Source organism: Guillardia theta (assembly GCF_000315625.1).
Source record: "Guillardia theta CCMP2712 unplaced genomic scaffold GUITHscaffold_58, whole genome shotgun sequence".
Taxonomy (NCBI): Eukaryota; class Cryptophyceae; order Pyrenomonadales; family Geminigeraceae; genus Guillardia; species Guillardia theta.
The window spans coordinates 479822-498436 of NW_005434616.1; the positions used below are offsets into that span (position 1 = coordinate 479822).

The window sequence follows — 18615 nt, forward strand, 5'->3', positions numbered from 1 at the left end:
AAGAGGAGAGAGAAGAGGGAGGAGAGAAGAAGAGGAGAGGAGAAGAGGGAGGGGAGAAGAAGAGGATGAAGTCAGCTGTGACTCAAAGATGCGGTGACATGACGACTGGAGTTTCATGATGCCGTGATGACGAGAAATCGCGAAGAAAACGAATGAAGACAAGAAGTCTAACAGACTGGATGACGAGGACGAGAATGATGTAGCGAACACAATGAGGCTTGAAAGCTTTGTCGACATCTTCAATGCAAACGGCGATGGTTGCATCGACGACGAGGAGCTTGAAGATCTTTTGGATCGAATGGAAGGAAAGAAACAAGCAGCCGGGAAAGAGCGCTTGCATGAAGACGAGAACGAAAGAGGAACGGCAGAGGGCGCAGAGCCGAAACTCGCTTCGGAATCAGAGTCTCATCAAGAACTAGACATCATTCCTGATTCCGAGGAAGAGGAGGACAAGCAGGAGAAGGAGCAGGAGCGTCAGCAGGAACAGGAGCAGAAGCAGGAGCAGGATCAGGACGTCATTCCAGACTCCCAGGAAGAGGAAGCTCGCGCAGCTGACGGCGATGAAAAGCAAGACGCTCATGCGCCTGCAGAGCCTTCATCTCCTCCATTCAGCTGCACAATGCTTGTGACGTCAGACCTAGACACGGCGTTTCCTCCTATGAAGAACGAGAGGTTCTCACCAAGTCCCTTCCAGGTAGCTCTGCTGCAGCACGTGGAGCAGGTGCGGGGCCACCTGAGCCATCAGGTCGGGCTGCTAGTCATGGCGACAGCGCTGGGCAAGACGATTTTTTGCATCCTCGACATCGAAAGGCAACTGAAGAGAAGAGAAGCGGAGCAAGGAGAGGGAGGGGAGCAAGACGAAGACGTTAGGTTTCAACAAGGCCACGAGGAAGCGCATCAAGATGGGCTGAGAGCGGATGAGGAGGGAGCCTTTGAGGAGCGTGGAAGTGATGCAGTGCTTCCATGGCGTGTTGTGACAGAGGTCGACAGAGAGATACCCGTGAAGCAGGAGCATCTCGAGCTCATCCTTCCGCTGGGTTTCCCTGAGGTATCCTGTCGAAGGTGATTGCTCTGCTCTTGCTGCCCTCTTGGCCTAGCGCAGTCGTTTTGTGACGTGTTTCTGCAGAGCTCTGCAAGTGCGCGATCACGATCCGCACGCAGCCATTGATTGGCTCCTGTCGCTCCAGGAGGGAAAAGTTTGGGAGGAGCTAAAGGATAACCGGGAAGGAGAGCAACGGGGCAAGAGGAGAGCTGGCGGACATTTTCTCCCAGACACGAGGGGAGGGATGAAGTTGACTTGTAGCAAGCGATCGAAGAGCGAAGGAGGAAGCAGACTGATCGACTTGAAGGGGAGGAGGGCGATGCCCCTCTGCAAGCATTTCACCTTTCTGTTTCTCGTGCACACGAGAGCGATCCGAGACGCCGCGTATGAGAAGTTTCAACGTCACTTCGTCTCTTTGGGCTATGACAGGTTGTAACAGAGAAGATCGATTCTGATCTCACCCGCTTGTTTGAAGGGCGAGTTTCTTGAACGTCAGCGAACATCTTGGCAAGGGGCAGCTCCCCGAAGAAGTTGGTTGGTGCCTTGCAGGATTGAATTCTCACGAGCTCTCAGACGTTCAATCATGTTCTCTTCATCTTCTGCCTCTTCCAGTCGTTTGATCGTCTTCCTTCATCCGTAGTTCCTCCCTCGACCTGACGCTGCCCTGACGGCTGTTGGCACAGATAGTCGCGCGCGTGACGCACGTTTGCTTCGACGAGTGTCATCACCTCCTGGCAGAATCTTATCTCAAGATCTTTGAGACCATTCGGCAGTCGTCCAACTTGACTTACTGCCTGGTGGGCCCTTTGACGCGTCCTTGTTTTCTCTTACACGTGTGTCAGGGAATGACGGCAACTTTGCGTCATCGATCTGACCCTCAGGTGTCTCCGACTCTCTCGAGTTGTATCACATTTACTGTCTTGTACATGTCATACACATTGTTGAATCATAGCAATCAACGAGTGATTTATGTTAAAAAATGTTCAGGGTGAAGATCTCAAGAAACTTTTTAAGGGGGTCCTCTACATTGACTTCTCTTGGATCTCTGCCAAGGTTGTTGCACACCTGTCATCTGACGGTTCTCACATATGGCAGTCTCTCGGGTTTTTCCCTTCAGTTGAATACCTCGAAGCTCTCCCGACGTTACACAACGGAGCAGGTAGACGCAAATCTGTCCCACATTTCATTTCTGTCAGATTCTCGTTTTCATGTTGGTGTAGATGCCAAGACTTATGCCCAGCTGCACGTTGACCCTTTGACATTGGCGAGGCATCGGTGACGCTACGAGCAGGACATGTTCGTTCAGCACGGGAATGTGAGGAGATTTGTTCGAGACATGGAAACGAGCCTTACATTGATGGGCATGGGCTCAACCGAGCAGTGGTAGCAACCTCCCTCCCCCAATCCTATCTCCTTCCTATCATTGCCTCCGTTCTTCTGTCGTTTCTAGTGCTTGACCCACTGCTGCCCGTCTCGGCTCTCATGTTCCTCGCTTCTTCTTCTTATTCCTCACATATCCATCAGCAGACGGTCGCTCACTCCTGACAACATCGTGCGCACCATCTTCGCCTATCAGACTGCTCGCGAGGTTTCCTTGTTGCTCAGCTGGGCTGTAGCTGACGAGTAGTCGAGGCGGCTTGTCTGAGTCCTAAGAGGCGGATGCTCATCTTTGTTCAGTCTACCTTCGATGCCGACGAGGTTCTAGCGATTCTCCCAAGCTGGTGCTCAACTACAAGCCCACCAGGTGTCGCGTCTGCTCAACCGATCGGAGAGTCACGATGCCGGGGGCCTCCGACATCTCGCGATGTCCGCACATTACAAGGTTAAGCGTGAGGCCCCGGCTAGCTCCCTGCTCATCTGCCAGCAGCAAGGCGGGCGAGCCGAGCGCAATGTCGCCAAGTTTGCGTCTCGTCCAGCAGCGGGGATGGCACATGCTCTCGTGACAATCTCGATGCTCAATGAGGGATACGACTGTCCAGGTACGTGCTGACTCTCTCGCGCTTCCTCCTCACGGGTAGCAGGCGTTGACTTCGTTGTGCTCGCAAGAGTGACAGACAGTGAGGTGAGGGCGTGCGAGCTTGCGACGCGTCTTGCTCTTGCACTTACTCGCTTGCACTTGCGCGCGGCAGATTGTCTTTGCTCAGCAGATGGGCCGCGGGCTCCGACGTGACACGTCGGATCCCTCCAAGGAGGTAGAAAGAGCGAGCAAGCGCGAGCAAGGAGAGGCAGCTGAAGCTGATCTTGCTCCTTCAGGTCACCATCCTCGACCTTGCACTGAACCTGCGCAGACGGTGAAGTCGATGACGCCTGTTCCTGTGCCTTTCCTGATAGGACTTTACAGCTGGAAACGCCTCATGGGCGAACTGCCTGACTCAATCGTCCACGAGATGATCAAGGCATGCCTGCGACTTCTGCCTGCTCCCTCCCTTACCTGCTCCCTCCCTTACCTGCTCCCTCCCTTCCCTGCTCCCTCCTATTCCAACGCTTCTGTTGCGCTTCTATCGGGTAAGACTTGGGTAACTAGTCTATGCAGAGCTTCTGGCATGTGACAAATTTTGTCGGACACACGACAAAGTTATGAGATAGCAGCACATGGCAGATTTTACAGTATCTCAACCATATCACACTTTTTCCTTACTTAGGGACTACCAGGTTGTCGATACCGGAAACAACCTTGGCTGAAATAATCTTGTCGCCGACCTGTAAATAAATTTTCAACGTCAATCAAACCATAGCGGGTGTCACTTGTGAATTTACCTCGACATTTGAGAGAAGGCGGTTTCCTTCCACAACGTAACTGCCCTCTGAATCAGTCCGACTTGAAGCTCGTGGCATAATACCTCACCCGAAAGTGCTGAACCTGCCGTCCATCAGATTTCTCCCAGCGGTGGTCAATTCAGGATCGAAGAGCAGGAAGAAGAACTGGCGTAATCGGAACTCGTCATCTCGCTGCTCAGATGAAGGCACACAGCATACTTGCGTAGACGCATCGTTGGCATTATCTTCGGATCTTGCCATGGCTAGGGTGCCGTAGACAGAGAAGGGCAACTGCAAGACGATCAGAAATTATCCTGCATGCACCTTGTTTCCTCACCTTGGGCTGAGCTAGAGGGCGGCCGTCATCCTCAAGAGTTGTCTGCATCCTCCTTTGTCAGCTTGCCGTGTTGATTGCAAGGATCACGAGGTACCTCGTAGGTTGGCTCCTTGTCTCCTTCAGCGAACACCTCAAGCGGCAGCGTTCTTACGGATCTATCCATCCTGTGAGCCGCACAACACCACCTCTCTTCCTCCGCTACCCGTCGGAGTTCTTAAAACCATGCACGCCCTCAGTGTTCTCCGGCTCAGGATCGCCAGTTTGAACAACAAAACCATCGGAGCGCTGTAGGCAATTAGAAGTGAACACAACCAAAACTGACAACATACCTGGATAGACATTCCGTTATAAAATCCTCTGTTTACCTACTTAATATGTCAATTGAAATATGGGTTCATGTTTGTACAGATTCACCAGATCCACAAAGGCCCCAGCGTTGATAGGAGCAGTGTAACCATCGCAAACAACTCGAAACACTGCTTGGTCGTAAACCGTTCCTGTAACAACAACCAAGAAGTCATTAACGAGCTCACTGAAATTCATAGAAGCGAAGCCCCACCATCGACATCAAACTTGGCACCGTCAGCTGCTTTCTTGACTGTCATCTCCACTACGGCTCTTCCCTAAACGAGATGGTGAACGCCGAGACCCCGACAAGACAGTATATATTCAGCCTCGCACTTGTTACCTTGAGCTGAGGAAGCTTGGCATATTCTTTCGGAATCCTGAGACAAGGTTATGCCGTTTAGGGAGCGAAGCGTAGTCCTCACTGATAAGGAAAGTCCTTGATCATAAGCTGCTCCAGCAATCCAATCTTGTCAAGGGCCGCTCGTTTTGCTTTCTCAACAACTGCAACATCTTGTGTTTCCACGCTTTTGACGACATTTTCCAAGCTGCTCTTTACTTCATCAAGCAACGCCTTGCCCTCAGCTTGACGATCAGAAGAAACGTCCTGAATGGAATTAACGGCAACGCAATGAGAATAATTGTTCGTCAACCTTCAGAATGGCATCAGATTTGGTCGTGACGACATTCAGGGCCTTCCTAGAGTATCCAAGAATCTTGCTCCACCTCTCGCCCCTGATCTCTCGGAAAGCTTTGTCCATCTTCATCTCGAGTTCAGCCTGTCCAGAAATAAGGTCGTAGACCTGAACGCGAGACAAGAACTATCCTACCTGCGCTTCTCGGATGGGATTCTTTGGATTGATAGGAAGTGAAAGTCGGAGGATAGACTCCGGGTCCTTGTTGGCATCAACTGAAGGGGCTCCACGAGTGACCTTGGACGACGTGGCTCCTTGCGCATAAGCTGTGCCTCCATAGGACACAGGGGAATCTGGCGTAACCATGCCCGGGGAAAGAATCAACGAGGCTCCAAGAATGCCAGAGAAGATCATGTTGGAGATGCTCGAAAGTTTAGCTTCCAAGGTGTCCTGAGGCTTGGCAGACATCAAGATCGATGGTCTTGCTGACCTCAAGGGGCTCATCGTTCCGTGTGAACGAAGCTTCAAACAAGACGGAGCGAAGCAAAAGCAGGGCGAAACAAGCAGGACCAGTGCAGCCTGAAGGGCCAGAAGCGTACGACCTTGAACCATGAACATGATACAAGAGATCGTGAAGCAACCTACACAAACGTGAGGACAAGGAGATGCTGCTTGTAAGCCTAGTGATTGCGATAGTAGAAAAGCTGGTGCATCGGAGATACGCACACAGCGATCTAACGCGATAATAAAACAGTGGCAACGACAATCGAGTTGAAGATGATGAAAGAGAAGGAAACAACATGAGATTCGGAAGCAACAGCCCGGATGGTTTGAGAGAGTTGGACGGAGCCATGGATCACAAGCAGGGGGATCAGACACATGTGAGAGAAGATCCGAACGAGAAGAAATAGAAACATCAAGATCCAAACGGGAAGAATAGAAACATGATGAGGAAAAGAAACAGTGATAGACGTAGAGGCATGCAGATCAGCGAGGTTTATGAATTGGATTAGGATGGTCAGAAGAAAGCGCACCAAAGAAGTGGAAGGGAAGGAGAAAGAGAAGAAAGGAGTGAGGGAATGGGGAAGGATAGAGACCAAAAAGGAGAACGAGGAGAGAGAGGATTCAGATGATGAAGCATAACTCGCCAAACGTCATGACAAACAGCATGAGATCCCGTTCGGCGCTTTCGCGGCATGGTGTAAGGGTGTAAAAGGATCGAGATCGTAGTGGGGGGTGGGTAGGAGTGAGGGTGAGAGTGTATGGAAAGGGGGGTATCAAATACTGTGAAGGAGGGGTACTGTAATACAAACCTTGTGCAGACTCATGGGTGGGGTCTTTCTGAGCCATGACGGGGTGGTTTTCCTGGAACACTTATAGGTCCGACAAGGATTTCTGGGGTGGGGTAGTAGATGACGTATGAGGGGGGTGTATCTCATGATTTCCTTGCCAACGATTATTTTCGTGGGTCCCCTTTTTTTCACACTATTTATTTCATTATAAAGTAAATTTCAAAATTGTGAGACAAAGAATAAAGAAATTCAACTTTTTGTTGCAAATTATCAATCTGTGAAATTTTCTTTTTTTTTGCTGACCACATATAAAGACCTGGTAGGGGTGGTGGGTCTGAACTTTCGCTCACGAGTATCTCCGATGATATATCTCAGTTCCTTCAGGATACTTTGGCCCTACTTGGACTTGTGCATATTTTACTGCCTCAAATTGTACAACAATAGCGAGCTGAGGTGAGCTCGAGCTCTATGCGATGGGACCCAACCATGGCCAGGTGTTGAGTAGGGCAGACGAAGATGAGGGAAGAGCTGGGGAGAAGCCGAACAAGGGTCGAGAAGCGTAGAAAGAAAAGATATGAGGACTGAGAAATGAAAGATGAGATGTGAAGATGATGAACGGGGAACTAAAACAAAACGATGACAGTAAGATTGTATGGAGGTCTTTGCGAGAGGGGATTGAGAGGAGAAGTTAGCGTTGAGCAAATATAATTTTGAGAAGGTCACAGCATGTGGACACATCTGAAGATTGAAGGGAACTATCTGATTGTTGATGAAGAGAAGGAAGTTCTGGCATGTGGAAGCAACATGAAATGATTCGGTTTTCTTGGCCAGGTTCTTGGAAATGAGCAACCAGATCAAGAAAGTTGGGGTGATCGGAGGAGGAATTGGCGGAATGGCGCTTGCTGCTGCTCTAGTACGGAAGGGGATCGACGTCTCTGTGTATGAGAGAGATGCGGCAATGGAGTCGAGAAGTCAAGGCTATGGGCTTACCATGCAGCAAGGGGGCAAAGCCCTCAAGGAGCTCGGGATCACAATGAAAGGCATTAGCTCAATCTGCCACTACTCTCTCCTACCAGACGGAGAAGTCATCGGATGGTATGGGCGACAATGGCGGAGCGCGGAAGGGAGCAGGAAAGAAGAGCTTTGTTGGAAATGCAAGGGCACGACGTGGAAGCCGCAGAAAAACAAGGACGCTAAGGCAGGGAAGCCCAAGACAACGTGTACGGTTTGTGCGGGCACGGGAAGGATGAATGCAGAAACCATTTACAATGTACATATTCCTCGTCAACAACTTCGCGCTGAGTTGTTCGCTCAGTTGCCTGCTGGGGTTGTGAAGTGGGGGCATCAATTCGTGAGGTTCGAAGAGGATTCAACCCAGGGAGACGTCATTATTCATTTCGGCAATGATGTCCCTTCTGATCGCGTTTCAATCTTGGTGGCAGCTGATGGAATATATTCAGGTGTTAAGATGCAGATACTACAAGAATTCCTGGACAAGTCTAACAATGACAACACACGCATTGACGAACTCGCAGACATCCTCTCGTCTCATCCGCGAGATGATCTCATTAGCACCCCCCCAGCGAGATGCATCTCAGTGAGAGATTTTGAAGACAAAGCTTCTCAGCACTATCTGATGCCATTGAAGGTGATAGTAATCTTGGGCATTACCAACGTACATCACCCTCTCTTGAAGCAAAGAGTCTTTCAAACCTTGAATGGAGAGACTCGCATCTACGTTATGCCTTTCTGTGAAGGAAATCCTTATGAGACTATGTGGCAGCTCTCGTTCCCATACCCCCAAAGTTCCGACGGCTCAGAGCCCACAGACTTGTCTCCTTCCAGCTTGAAGCGCATGGCGCTGGAGCGCTGTAAAGACTGGCATAGGCCAATACCAGAGCTGATTGAGAGCACGAAGCTCGAGGGGTTGACGGGTTACCCAGCCTTCGACGCGGATCTCCGCCTCCTCCAGCACACGCTGCGCCAGCTCCGAGATCGTCGTTCGAGGGTCACCCTGCTCGGAGATGCAGCTCATCCCATGTCACCCTTCAAAGGTCAGGGGGCCAACCAAGCTCTTCTTGACGCTGTCAGCTTGGCTCGCTTCTTGTCTCTGAGCGACTGGGCCGGAAAGAGGGAGGGAGATGGAAACGGAGAAGGCTGTGGGAAACGAGACCTGCACGACTACTTGAAGGGTTGTGGGAGGGCCTCCATGTGCTTGTCGGACGCATTGGGCTCCTATGAGGAAGAGATGATGCAGAGGAGCAGGAAGAAGGTCAGCATCTGCTGCTCGGCCTTCGCCTCACTCGTCACAGGTCGTCGCCTCTCGCGATGCTGCCAGGGTTTTGCATTCGCCTGCCGCTTGCGCCAAGTGAGATGAATTCTGAAATGATAGAGCTGACGGAGCTGTACAGGACTAATTGCGTGAGGGCGAGTGCTGCTCTTGCTGCAGAAGGGTTCGAAAACGATCCAGAGGTTACTTGGATGGAATGGCATGTGAATGAAGTGACTTGATGCTTTACAAGGGACTTGCTAAAAGAACAGCGATTACAGAAGAAGAGCTCTTGCTGGCACGAGACGAGATCAGAAGACTGATATCACAGTAATGAATGTCTACCTTTGAACTACTTCATGCGTTGTCCTCGGAGGAGTTTCGGTGAACCTACAAAGCCAATAAGAATAGCAGACGCTGACGCACTAGCAAATTCCTTCCAACTTCCAGTATCATAGTTGATCTCCAGCAAGATGCTCTCAATCTTTCCATCCAGCCTCTCCGATCGCAGCCTGCTCCATCATGATTTTGTGCTCGAGTAAGCGAGGCGAATCTCTCACGTAAAGCTGAGAAGCGGCGGCTGATCAGGGAACGGATTGACTCGCACGCCGCGGATGAAATCAATGATCGCACGCTTAGCCCCCTGACATAGGTCCGCCTGTCAGAAGAATCTTCCATCTCCACTCCTCGTCTTCCCAGCCCTGAATCCTCCAGCTCCTTCTCCCTCTCCTCATCATCAAATGCAAAAAGATCATTCGCAAGTTCGCGCCCTCTGCTAATATTCTACGCTGCAGTTCAAATGCCGTCACCTCGTTCAAGTGTCGAGAGGTTTCGACGAGCTCGATCAGGCCAGGGACAGTTTTGAGCTGGATTTCTGTTAGACGTTTTGCATATCATGCGATTCATGTACTTGTTTCTTCCATAGCGCTACGCTCTCTCCCGGAGGAGCAGCAGGAGGATTATCAGCTGGAGCACTAATTAGTATGCTGCGTTGTCTCACATGCAATGAGCTACTCGCAGGGGCGTCAGAAAAGCTCTCAGGCTTAGAAGCTGATCCGCTATCTTCTGCTGCGATCCTCTCAGATTTCCTCTCCCTCATCCTCTTATTCCTCCTCCAGACATGACCTTCTTTGGCAAGAGCTTGCTCCGCTAAGTGTATCTCGTCAAACACAAGACCAAGGGTGTTTGCATTAGCTCACCACCGGCACTTGCTGCATCATTCACTCTGTGCTTCTTTTGCTTCCCTCCCTCCTCCTCGTTTTGATTTTTCTTGCCCCTAGATCGCTTGCCTGAAGGAGCCTTCCACAAAAGACTCAGTCGCGAGCCTCGTCGAAAGAGCATTCACATACTTGAGCCTCATCGGTTGTCTTGTCGTTTTCTTCATCGACTTCTTCCACGAGGACTTGCCTGCACTCATACACATCACAAGGCGATCAGACATGTTTCAAGGCAGCACAAAATATCAGTGTGGCGGGGGATGCCAACTGAAGTAGTTCGCTGCGGGGCAGTGAGATGTAGACTTCAGGGGTACTGTTCCTCAAACCTGTGTTCCTTCCCACCAGTTTGCTTCAGTCCGAGGTCTCGGCGTTATTGCCTTTGGAAACGCCGCATTTTGCCCACTCACGCTGAAACTGTGCTCTCTTGCCTCGCGATCTTTCCTAAACGACCTGTTTCAAAAATACGAAGGTTTCTTTGCAACACACGATTTACATCTCATCTTTGGTTTGTGGTTTGATGTCAAAAAGCCCCCTCTTCTTGAATCTTTCATGAAAATTTTCGGGTCTTCGCAGTTCGTCATGGTTCGACCTGATCAGCATTGCAGTCCTCACCTCAAACAATGAGAAGTGTCTATGCAAGAGACTTTCCAGTTCTCATCGCTCAGGTCTGACAACAACGTGAGTTCAAGGAACAAATCAAGAGTTGATACCAAGAGCACGATTATCGATGCTGAGGAATCGTTTTTGCAACGAGGTGATCCCCTTCAAGCTGTTCTTTGCCTCCGATGTGCTCAACATGTTCGAAAGAGAGGTGCCGATATCGTCCATCTGTTTCTTGTCCAACCGAATCCTATTGGCTGAGACTATGTCGCTCATCAGCGTACCCGTGAGCTTCACCTGCTCACTTTCAGCATGCGCGTCTGATCTCTGCTGCTCATATACCCAATCGTCATCGTCTTTGGCCGCACAGTGCAATACAGCCCTGCACGATAGGATTTACATATAACACGTGATGGACATTTAGCTGACTTGAATGCATCTTCAAGCTGCTGCAAGTCCTCTCCTTTTCTTGCACCGGTCTGACAGCATGTCATGTGAAGCAGCAATACTTGAGCGTTCGAACCATTGCGAGAAGCAATCGTAACTTGACCGGTTGTTCTATCTTCTTCCACTTGCTTTCATCCGCTAACTGTCCAACCTTCGTTAGTGGGGTAACAGCAATTTTGTTACGTGCCTGCGTCAGCACTTTCGAATTCAATGCCGAAGAAACTCTATCAGCTGTCAAGAAACAACACCATCAAACCAACCTTCGTGTGGCAAGAGAGTGGAGAAAGTCTTTATTGAAAGAAAATGAGGAAAAGGTTGAGGATGAAAATGAATGTAATGATAGGTAGAAGGGATGGAGGGGATGAAGGCAAGCAAGGAGGAGGATTCGCAGAGGGCAAGAAGGAAGAAGGAGAACAGGAAGGAGGAGACGGATCTTGCCTGTCCACGAAGTGCTGACCCTCTCTGCCAGCCACACGCTCCAGTCTCGTTCTTCCATGTCCGCTGTTCGCTACAAAACTTTTCTGTAGACAAAATTGAAATCATAAAATCGAGTTCTCTGGGGCTAAAATTTATATCAAATTCTATGTTTTATTTTGAAAATTCAAACTCGATATCGCAGTGAAGGGAGAATTGCCATTGGGTAGGGCAAGGAGATAGGTCGATAGGATCGCTCTCCATTGCTCCACCTTGGCCCAGCTTGCGTGGGTGTTACTTGTCACGTGATACTCCTTTGATGTGCGTTTCTTGCTTTGTTACATCACTTTGATATCGGTTCTTTCTGTGCGACATCATTTCTTGCTCTCAACTATGTAACAAGGGCTCTACCTCTCTCTCTCTCTCTCGATCCAGGCTTGTCGTTTCAGTGCTATCGCGGTCCTGAGATACTCGTACGTCTCGTGCCATCTTTCAGGTCCAGTCCACTCCTGCCATAGCACATCAAAGAAGTGTGAGCAGCAGGCAAATTCAGCTGACATCGAGCGGGCTTCGTCGCATTTGTCCTTTGGTTGGTTTATACTCCACGGTGGCAAAGTGAAGACACATCTTCTGCCTGCAATCTCGACTCATTTCCCTCTCCTCCTCACATCTTCTTCTTCTCACGCTTGCATGATGCAGTTTTCTCCCAGATCGTTCTGTGCCAGCAAATCGCCTCCAGCCTCCACCAACACCTGCGAGATGCTTGACAAGAGACGAGAGCAACAGAGAGGTTCGTCACCTGCACCGCGTCTTTGTGACCCCAGTGGATGGCAGCCATCAAGGGGGTGTGGGAGGCTTCGTTTCGAGCTTCAAGGTTGGCCCCATGAGCGACTAGAGCTCTTATCGCCTCCACGTGTCCCTCATGTGCCGCCCAGTGCAGAGCGGTGAAGCATGGCGCATACTTGAGCCCTCGACCTCTCACCCCCCCATCCAGCTCGATTGGGATGCCAGCGGAGAGAAGGCGGCTGATTGCTCGGCATGAGTTGTTCCTCGCAGCATAATGCAGGGCCGTCCAGTTGCCATGGTCCCTCGCCAGGACATCAGCTCCGTGTCTCACTAGCACTGCTATGTTGTCATCCTTGTCCTGATTTGCAGCATGATGCAATGCTGTGCACATTTGAACCTCCGGATCTCTGGCGTTAATGTCCACCTTGTACACTGTGAGAAACTCGTCTAAGTCCTCCTCATCGCCAAAAGCTGCCACGTTCCAGAAAGTTCGTTTGAGGACCCAATCGTAGGTTGAATCCTCCCTGCTCTCATTAAGAAATGAGTTGATTTGCCATGGTTGCCTTTTCCATGTCCGATTGCAGACATCACATAAAACGTCTGTTGCATGCAGAAGGTAATGCAATCTGAGCCTCCCATTATTGAAACGCCTCTCGTTGGCAAGGGAGATGTGATTTCTGTCGAAAAACTTGGAAAGATTATATTTCTTCAGCTCTCTTTGGTGTGATTTGCTTCCTCTCGCTGCAAGCTGTGTCATGTTCAAGATCTTTGAGTAGAATCTTCTTGTTTCTTTTGACATCCAGTGCTTTGCCAAATGGCTTGGAGGAAGAGTGGAACAATACCTGCAGTCACCAGAAACCCACTGATTGTATTTCAAGCGGAGGCGCGTTAGCTGACTATCAGGTACTCGTCGATCCGAAAATGACCAATATCCAACTGTAGATTCTTTCAATAATTTGATCCATTTATTGTATTCTTGGTCTTCATCGATCTTGAAATGCACATCCGGCAGATTGTACCTGAATCCAAGAGTGAAACAGATCGCAAAAGGATTTCATGGCAACCTGCCGTTGAAAAGTCGTTCTCGAAAGAACTTGGTGCAAATTTTCCCTCCGTATGGGTTGCCAAAGTAGCGTCCGTGTCTGCCTCGCATCGGCTCTGCAAGTCTTTTCAGGGACCAACAATCTTTCATCTCCAATACTACCACAATACAATGTTCCGTTGTGCGCGCAGAAGACTTCCCATTCTTTGCTGCTGTTTCACAATTCAGAAGCTGGAATTTCGATGTCACTTGCCTGTCTCGTGTCAAAGCTTCCTCATAAACCCGGCAGCATTCTTCTTCGTTTACAGGAGGCAACAACCATGCACCCTAGAAAATGTTCAGAGCAAGACCAGCGATCTTGAATAGCTTACAAAAGAGGAATTCGACTCCTCAGGCGAGAAGAACACGGAGCCCGGAAAAGCATAGAGAGTCTCGCCTGGATAGAGCACACTGCCGTCGCACAAGCGACGAGCAATTCCATCCTCATCGCCCCTGAATGATGTCAAACACGACCCGGGATCATCTGTCCTTGGTTCGCCAGGGATGGGGCTTGGGAACGGAGAGGAAGTAGGAGCAAAGGCAAGCATGTGGTGAGGACGCTTGTTGGAGCTTCCTATGCATGGAATAGGACAATTGATCTGCATGAAGCATGAGATGCTTGCTACCCGATGATTCAACGTACTTGCGACGGCGCTGTAAGCAAGAGCGCCCCATGCCCAGCAACTACAAAAGTGAAATTCTCACCAGGACGAACGTCGAAGGGGATTGGAACTTCGATCACTAAGATGCAAAGTGACACGCTGTTGCAAAGCAAATAGGAAGTCACCTTTCAGGGGATAGCGAGGTCGAGGATTTCCCGTGGTGTGCCGAACATGAACACTATGATGGTCTAGCACCTCAATTTTTTTATCTTGCTTGTTGATTACGACACGAACATCTTTTGGAAGCTCCAACTCCTCGTGATGGAGATCTATTGTCATGTCTTCGTCTGGAATCATTTGGTCTTGTGGAGTTTCATCTTCAGTCGTCTCGTCCGAGAGGTTTTCACTCGAAGTCAGTTTGTAACGATCACTCCCTGAACTTCGCTTCAATCGCGATGATGAATCAAAATCAGACCCCCCACGGAGCTTGATCCAAGGTTGCCTTTCAGCGCTTCCATGTGTCTTCAAGAGCTGAAAATCAACACATCTCTCATACCTGCAACTTGATGGGATCAAAGAACGGAGATCAAGGACGCAAGGATGTACCGTGTGGACGTTGAATGAGAGAGAAGTAAGAGCAAGACAGTGGTCAAAGACAGGCGATGCATCTCTTTTCATTCACCGAACGAGTTTCTTCTTTCACCTGGGAGAAACATGCGGACATGTTGCCATCGCCTGCTTGTGCCTGGATGCTCGGCGAGATCAAACCCATCACGAAGCTTGCATGGGTTGTTTGAGATCAAGCTCACCTCAGAGTCCTCACGCTGCTAGCTACTAAAAGCTCTAGCTAGGCGACCCATATAAGGTAGGTGGTTTTCGCTGCCTCCTTCGTTTCCTAGTATTTTATTGAGGCGGGTTTGTAGGCTCTATCCTCCCCCTCCTTTGTTTGCTCCGGTTTGCCCTTCTTTTTCAGTCAATATAGGTGGTGATCCCAGAAATTCCCTTCATGCGATCTTCTGCACCATCCTTGTACCATCCCATCTCTTGCCTTGTACCATCCCTTGTACCATCCCTTGTACCATCCCTTGTACCATCCCTTGTACCATCTCTTGTACCATCTCTTGCCTTGTACCATCCGTTGTACCATCTCTTGCCTTGTACCATCTCTTGCCTTGTACCATCCCTTGTACCATCTCTTGCCTTGTACCATCCTTTGTTGTACCATCCCTTGTACCATCCCTTGTACCATTCCTTGTACCATGTCTTGCCTTGTACCATCTCTTGCCTTGTACCATCTCTTGCCTTGTACCATCTCTTGCCTTGTACCATCCCTTGTACCAACACGTCTTGACTTCGTTTTAGCTGCCCGTGTGGAGCTGACTCTGAGCTGCTCAGGCTTGGATGAGATAAAGACTGGAGTCGCTTAAGATGAGCGGTAAGAAGTCGAATTTTATATCTAAGCGAAACGTTGTCGCCAGTTGGGTTCCGACAAATCTAGAAGAAGAGTTTGCAGATGAGTTCAAACACGTGTACTTCATAGCTGTACTGCTCTTCAGCGTCATACTCAGTGTATATGTTGCAACCATGCACAGATCAGTTTCTGGGGGCGACAATGGTGAGCTTCTTGGATGTGCTTGTGAGCTGGGGATTGCACATCCGCCTGGATATCCCACCTTCACCGTTCTCGGGCATTTTTTTGTTCGCTTCTTCCCGTTCGGAACTCCAGCATTTCGCGTTGCATTCATGTCCGGAACATGCGATGCTCTCGCAGGGGTCCTAGTGATGCTTTCTGTGCATCGATGGTTTCTGTTGGAATCAACGCTGGAGAAGAAAAGCGTGGCTCAGGCGTGGGTTGGCTCTGTTTGGCCATCGTTGCTTGCTGGTGGATTGTATTCTCTCTGTCCTCTAGTTTGGATGTACTCAGTTCAAGCAGAAGTGTTTGCTATGAACAATTTTTTTGCGGCGCTATTGATTTACTTGATCCTGAGGTTCAATGAAAAGAGAAGCCTGAAGCTTGCTTGTTTGGGCTCATTTTCTATTGGACTTGGTCTTACCAACCAACATACTCTTGTTCTATTCGCACTTCCGGGTAATTCTGGATATTCTTGACGTGCAAGCTGCAAATGACAGATTGACAGTTGTTGTTTGGAGCTTGTTTGTTGGCAGAAATGTTTTGATCAATGTTCGAGCCATCTCGCTTCTTTCTTTCTGTGGTCTTGTGGGGTTGACGCCGTACGTGTTCTTGTTCACTCATGCGAAGTACGCTCCACTTGGATCATGGGGAGACACGTCGACATTTGATGGCTTCATGACACACTTTCTGCGGAAAGAATATGGAACCTTCCAATTGTATTCCGGCAATGATATGCAGGTCAAATATGGAGTGCAGCATTGCTACTCTTAAACCTTATTACAGCAAAAACAAGTCCTTGTGGCGACATTGCGGTATTTCAAACAGGTAAATGTATTCGTGTCTTGACTTTTTCTTACTGTCGTGAAAGTTTCTGCTTGATGGTCTTTACATTGGTGCACCTCTCATGCTTCTCGGACTAGTCGACTCAGTGCAAGCGAGGATGCGAAATCCCCATCGATCTCCGGTCACTGTGATAGTTGGGGCGTGGATTACCTACTTGTTGGTGTTTCACTCCTTATCAAATCTTCCTATCGACAAACTTCCTTTGTTTCTTGGTATCCACATGCGTTTTTGGATGCAGCCGCACATTATCTCTTTCATGATTCTTGGGAAAGGACTCAAGGTTAGCCAAACACTCACTCCCAGCTTGTTCGCTGAGAGCTCGCAGCCATTTTTGGAAAGAATTTCATGCTGGAAAGCGCAATTTGTTATCCCAGCAGTGCTCTTGATTCTGTTCGCTCAAGTTGGAATCAACTATAAGTAATCCAGCCGTCAGCATGAAATTGTGTTGATCTTTTTTCCAGGTCTATGGATCAAAGTAAGAATTTGCACGTGCGAGATCTTGGTAGGAAGCACCTTGAATTTCTCCCGCCCAACACGATCCTTATCTCGCAGGGCGACCTTGTGACTAACTCGATGAGGTGAAAAGGATAAGTAGTAATGAAGCTGAGTGCTGTGGTTTCAGATACCTGCAACGATGTGAAAAGTACAGGACGGATGTTCTTCTTCTTGACGAGACCATGATGACCTACAAATGGATGAGAAACAATCAAGGTATTCTGTTGTTCTCATGATTCTTCGATTTGATTGCGGTTTCAGGCCCTCGTATGAAAAAATGGAAAATCAAGTTTCCGAATGAGTTGCACTCTCCTAACCCAATGGCAAACACGTAAAAACCTCGCTGCCTATCATTTATGCTGCTATGTTGCTCACTTTGCATGGTAGGTACACTATGGAAGAGTTCCTGGCAGTTAACGGAAGAAACCCAAAGTTCCCTGTCTTCAAAGCTGTAAGATTCACAATCCCCTCGCTGCTGCCCTGACGCGCTTTCTGCAGGGAGCATGGCTAGGAGGCGTGATGGGTCGCCAAGACAGTGGAGTCCCGTCTTGGCACACGGTTCCGGTGGGATTGGTGTCAGCAGTGATGAGAAAAGGACGGGACATGTCGAACGAAGAGTGGCTTGAGTGGTTCAACAAGATTGATCTCTTTCCGCAAGAACCGGATTTCTTTGCTTTCGACGACAGAACGTGGGAGTGGCTTATGCGCAGGATCATCTTGGAGTGGCGCGCCAAGGTAGGGTTTCGCTTCTCAAACTTGGCGGTGGAGAAAGCAAACGCGTTGGGCGAGAGAGCTTGGCTTGACCGCGCCGAGACGTATATCGCCGACGTACTACGATTGGAGGAGATTGCTCATGGGCACGAGCCGAAGACTTACATCCTTGCTGACCTTTACAACGCGCTCGGGATGCTACAAGTGCACATCCAACACTTCCTCACGTCTCGGGAAGAGATCATCGAGTCCAATCGAAAGATTGCCAAGTTCTTCGCCCTCTACGTTGAAAAGAGTCCCAAGCCTGACATCAGCAGCTCGCAGGAGGCTAGTCTCGTGACCTTCCTGCAGCAGAACCCCAGCTACGACCAGATGATCATCCCCAAGGAGAACTTGGATGCGCAGACAGCTGAGTTGGCAAAGGAGGTAAGAGAGCTGAGAACGTCTTCTTGCAAGAAAACGAACTGATTACAAATAGAAGGCGAAAGCGACAGAGCCTGTAAGCGAGTCCGCGAGGTAACTCGCGCAACATGTGTGGAAATATTGTTGAATTTCGAGGTTTTAGGTCGAGCAAACAGAGCAAGTCTTCCAAGAAAGGGAAGAAAGCGAAAGATCCGAATAAGAAGAAGCGCAAGAATGCTGAGTTGTAAATTTCTACATCGGCACGTTATGATTGTTCTATGTCTATGGGTTGAGAGTAGCAACAAGATTAGTACTGTGTTTGCGTCATAGATTTTACATAAAGATTATCGACGATGCTGCTGATTCGCACGATCGCGAACTAAACCACCATGAAACTTGGCAAATCCCTGGAAACAGTAGATGAGTAAAGACACCATCGTGTCGTAGCGCATGTACAGAATTGTAGCCCGTGCGATAATCGTCTTCGACACTTGTGCTCGCAACGCTGAAAATATAATCAGAATAAATAACAGTTGTCATGCAATGCAACCGTCTGCTCGAGGGAGCAGAAGCGCTCATGATGTCAGCAACTTTCCTTCTTTCAGCTTCCTACAAACAATGTCAAGTTACCCCCCCCCCCTCTCTCTCCCTCTCCCCCACTGGAGGGGGTGGGGGGGGGGGGGGGGGGGGCGGCTTGAGGTACTCAA

The 18615-nt window shown here is 49.4% G+C and overlaps 7 protein-coding genes across 7 annotated transcripts; 3 read left to right on the plus strand and 4 right to left on the minus strand.

Annotated features, from left to right (window-relative positions):
• Positions 1-211: 211 nt before the first annotated feature.
• GUITHDRAFT_141921 (hypothetical protein) lies at positions 212-3337 on the plus strand (the record flags this gene model as incomplete). Its single annotated transcript, XM_005828609.1, has 14 exons — positions 212-1062; positions 1127-1471; positions 1518-1576; positions 1781-1839; positions 1885-1923; positions 2030-2095; positions 2138-2201; positions 2263-2317; positions 2570-2630; positions 2787-2864; positions 2910-3021; positions 3064-3104; positions 3172-3234; positions 3296-3337. 14 exons carry the CDS (start codon positions 212-214, stop codon positions 3335-3337), a joined length of 1935 nt encoding a protein of 644 aa, XP_005828666.1.
• Positions 3338-3676: 339 nt separating this feature from the next.
• Positions 3677-4679, minus strand: GUITHDRAFT_74585 (hypothetical protein; the record flags this gene model as incomplete). The annotated part of the gene is made up of 9 exons (XM_005828610.1): positions 3677-3742; positions 3800-3839; positions 3888-3964; positions 4019-4090; positions 4137-4178; positions 4231-4282; positions 4339-4421; positions 4466-4501; positions 4551-4679. 9 exons carry the CDS (start codon positions 4677-4679, stop codon positions 3677-3679), a joined length of 597 nt encoding a protein of 198 aa, XP_005828667.1.
• Positions 4680-4902: 223 nt separating this feature from the next.
• GUITHDRAFT_74596 (hypothetical protein) lies at positions 4903-5734 on the minus strand (the record flags this gene model as incomplete). Its single annotated transcript, XM_005828611.1, has 3 exons — positions 4903-5088; positions 5135-5260; positions 5312-5734. 3 exons carry the CDS (start codon positions 5732-5734, stop codon positions 4903-4905), a joined length of 735 nt encoding a protein of 244 aa, XP_005828668.1.
• A 1515-nt stretch (positions 5735-7249) lies between these two features.
• On the plus strand, positions 7250-8919 carry GUITHDRAFT_141923 (monooxygenase, FAD-binding protein; the record flags this gene model as incomplete). Its single annotated transcript, XM_005828612.1, has 3 exons — positions 7250-8680; positions 8721-8776; positions 8820-8919. The coding sequence occupies 3 exons, from the start codon at positions 7250-7252 to the stop codon at positions 8917-8919; spliced, it is 1587 nt and encodes a 528-aa protein (XP_005828669.1).
• A 110-nt stretch (positions 8920-9029) lies between these two features.
• GUITHDRAFT_112397 (hypothetical protein) lies at positions 9030-11020 on the minus strand (the record flags this gene model as incomplete). Its single annotated transcript, XM_005828613.1, has 13 exons — positions 9030-9189; positions 9238-9320; positions 9487-9543; positions 9678-9826; positions 9877-9976; positions 10027-10084; positions 10134-10174; positions 10221-10335; positions 10507-10561; positions 10605-10791; positions 10837-10876; positions 10924-10973; positions 11018-11020. The coding sequence occupies 13 exons, from the start codon at positions 11018-11020 to the stop codon at positions 9030-9032; spliced, it is 1098 nt and encodes a 365-aa protein (XP_005828670.1).
• Positions 11021-11678: 658 nt separating this feature from the next.
• On the minus strand, positions 11679-12942 carry GUITHDRAFT_153795 (hypothetical protein). Its single transcript, XM_005828614.1, has 4 exons — positions 12155-12942; positions 12040-12107; positions 11914-11989; positions 11679-11864 (listed from the first exon to the last, which is right to left on the minus strand). Exons 1-4 carry the CDS (start codon positions 12896-12898, stop codon positions 11763-11765), a joined length of 990 nt encoding a protein of 329 aa, XP_005828671.1. The 5' UTR covers positions 12899-12942; the 3' UTR covers positions 11679-11762.
• A 2310-nt stretch (positions 12943-15252) lies between these two features.
• GUITHDRAFT_112399 (hypothetical protein) lies at positions 15253-18156 on the plus strand (the record flags this gene model as incomplete). The annotated part of the gene is made up of 12 exons (XM_005828615.1): positions 15253-15913; positions 15963-16195; positions 16241-16282; positions 16539-16580; positions 16626-16717; positions 16762-16878; positions 16923-17011; positions 17057-17126; positions 17183-17246; positions 17294-17932; positions 17985-18022; positions 18072-18156. 12 exons carry the CDS (start codon positions 15253-15255, stop codon positions 18154-18156), a joined length of 2172 nt encoding a protein of 723 aa, XP_005828672.1.
• Between the last annotated feature and the right edge of the window lie 459 nt (positions 18157-18615).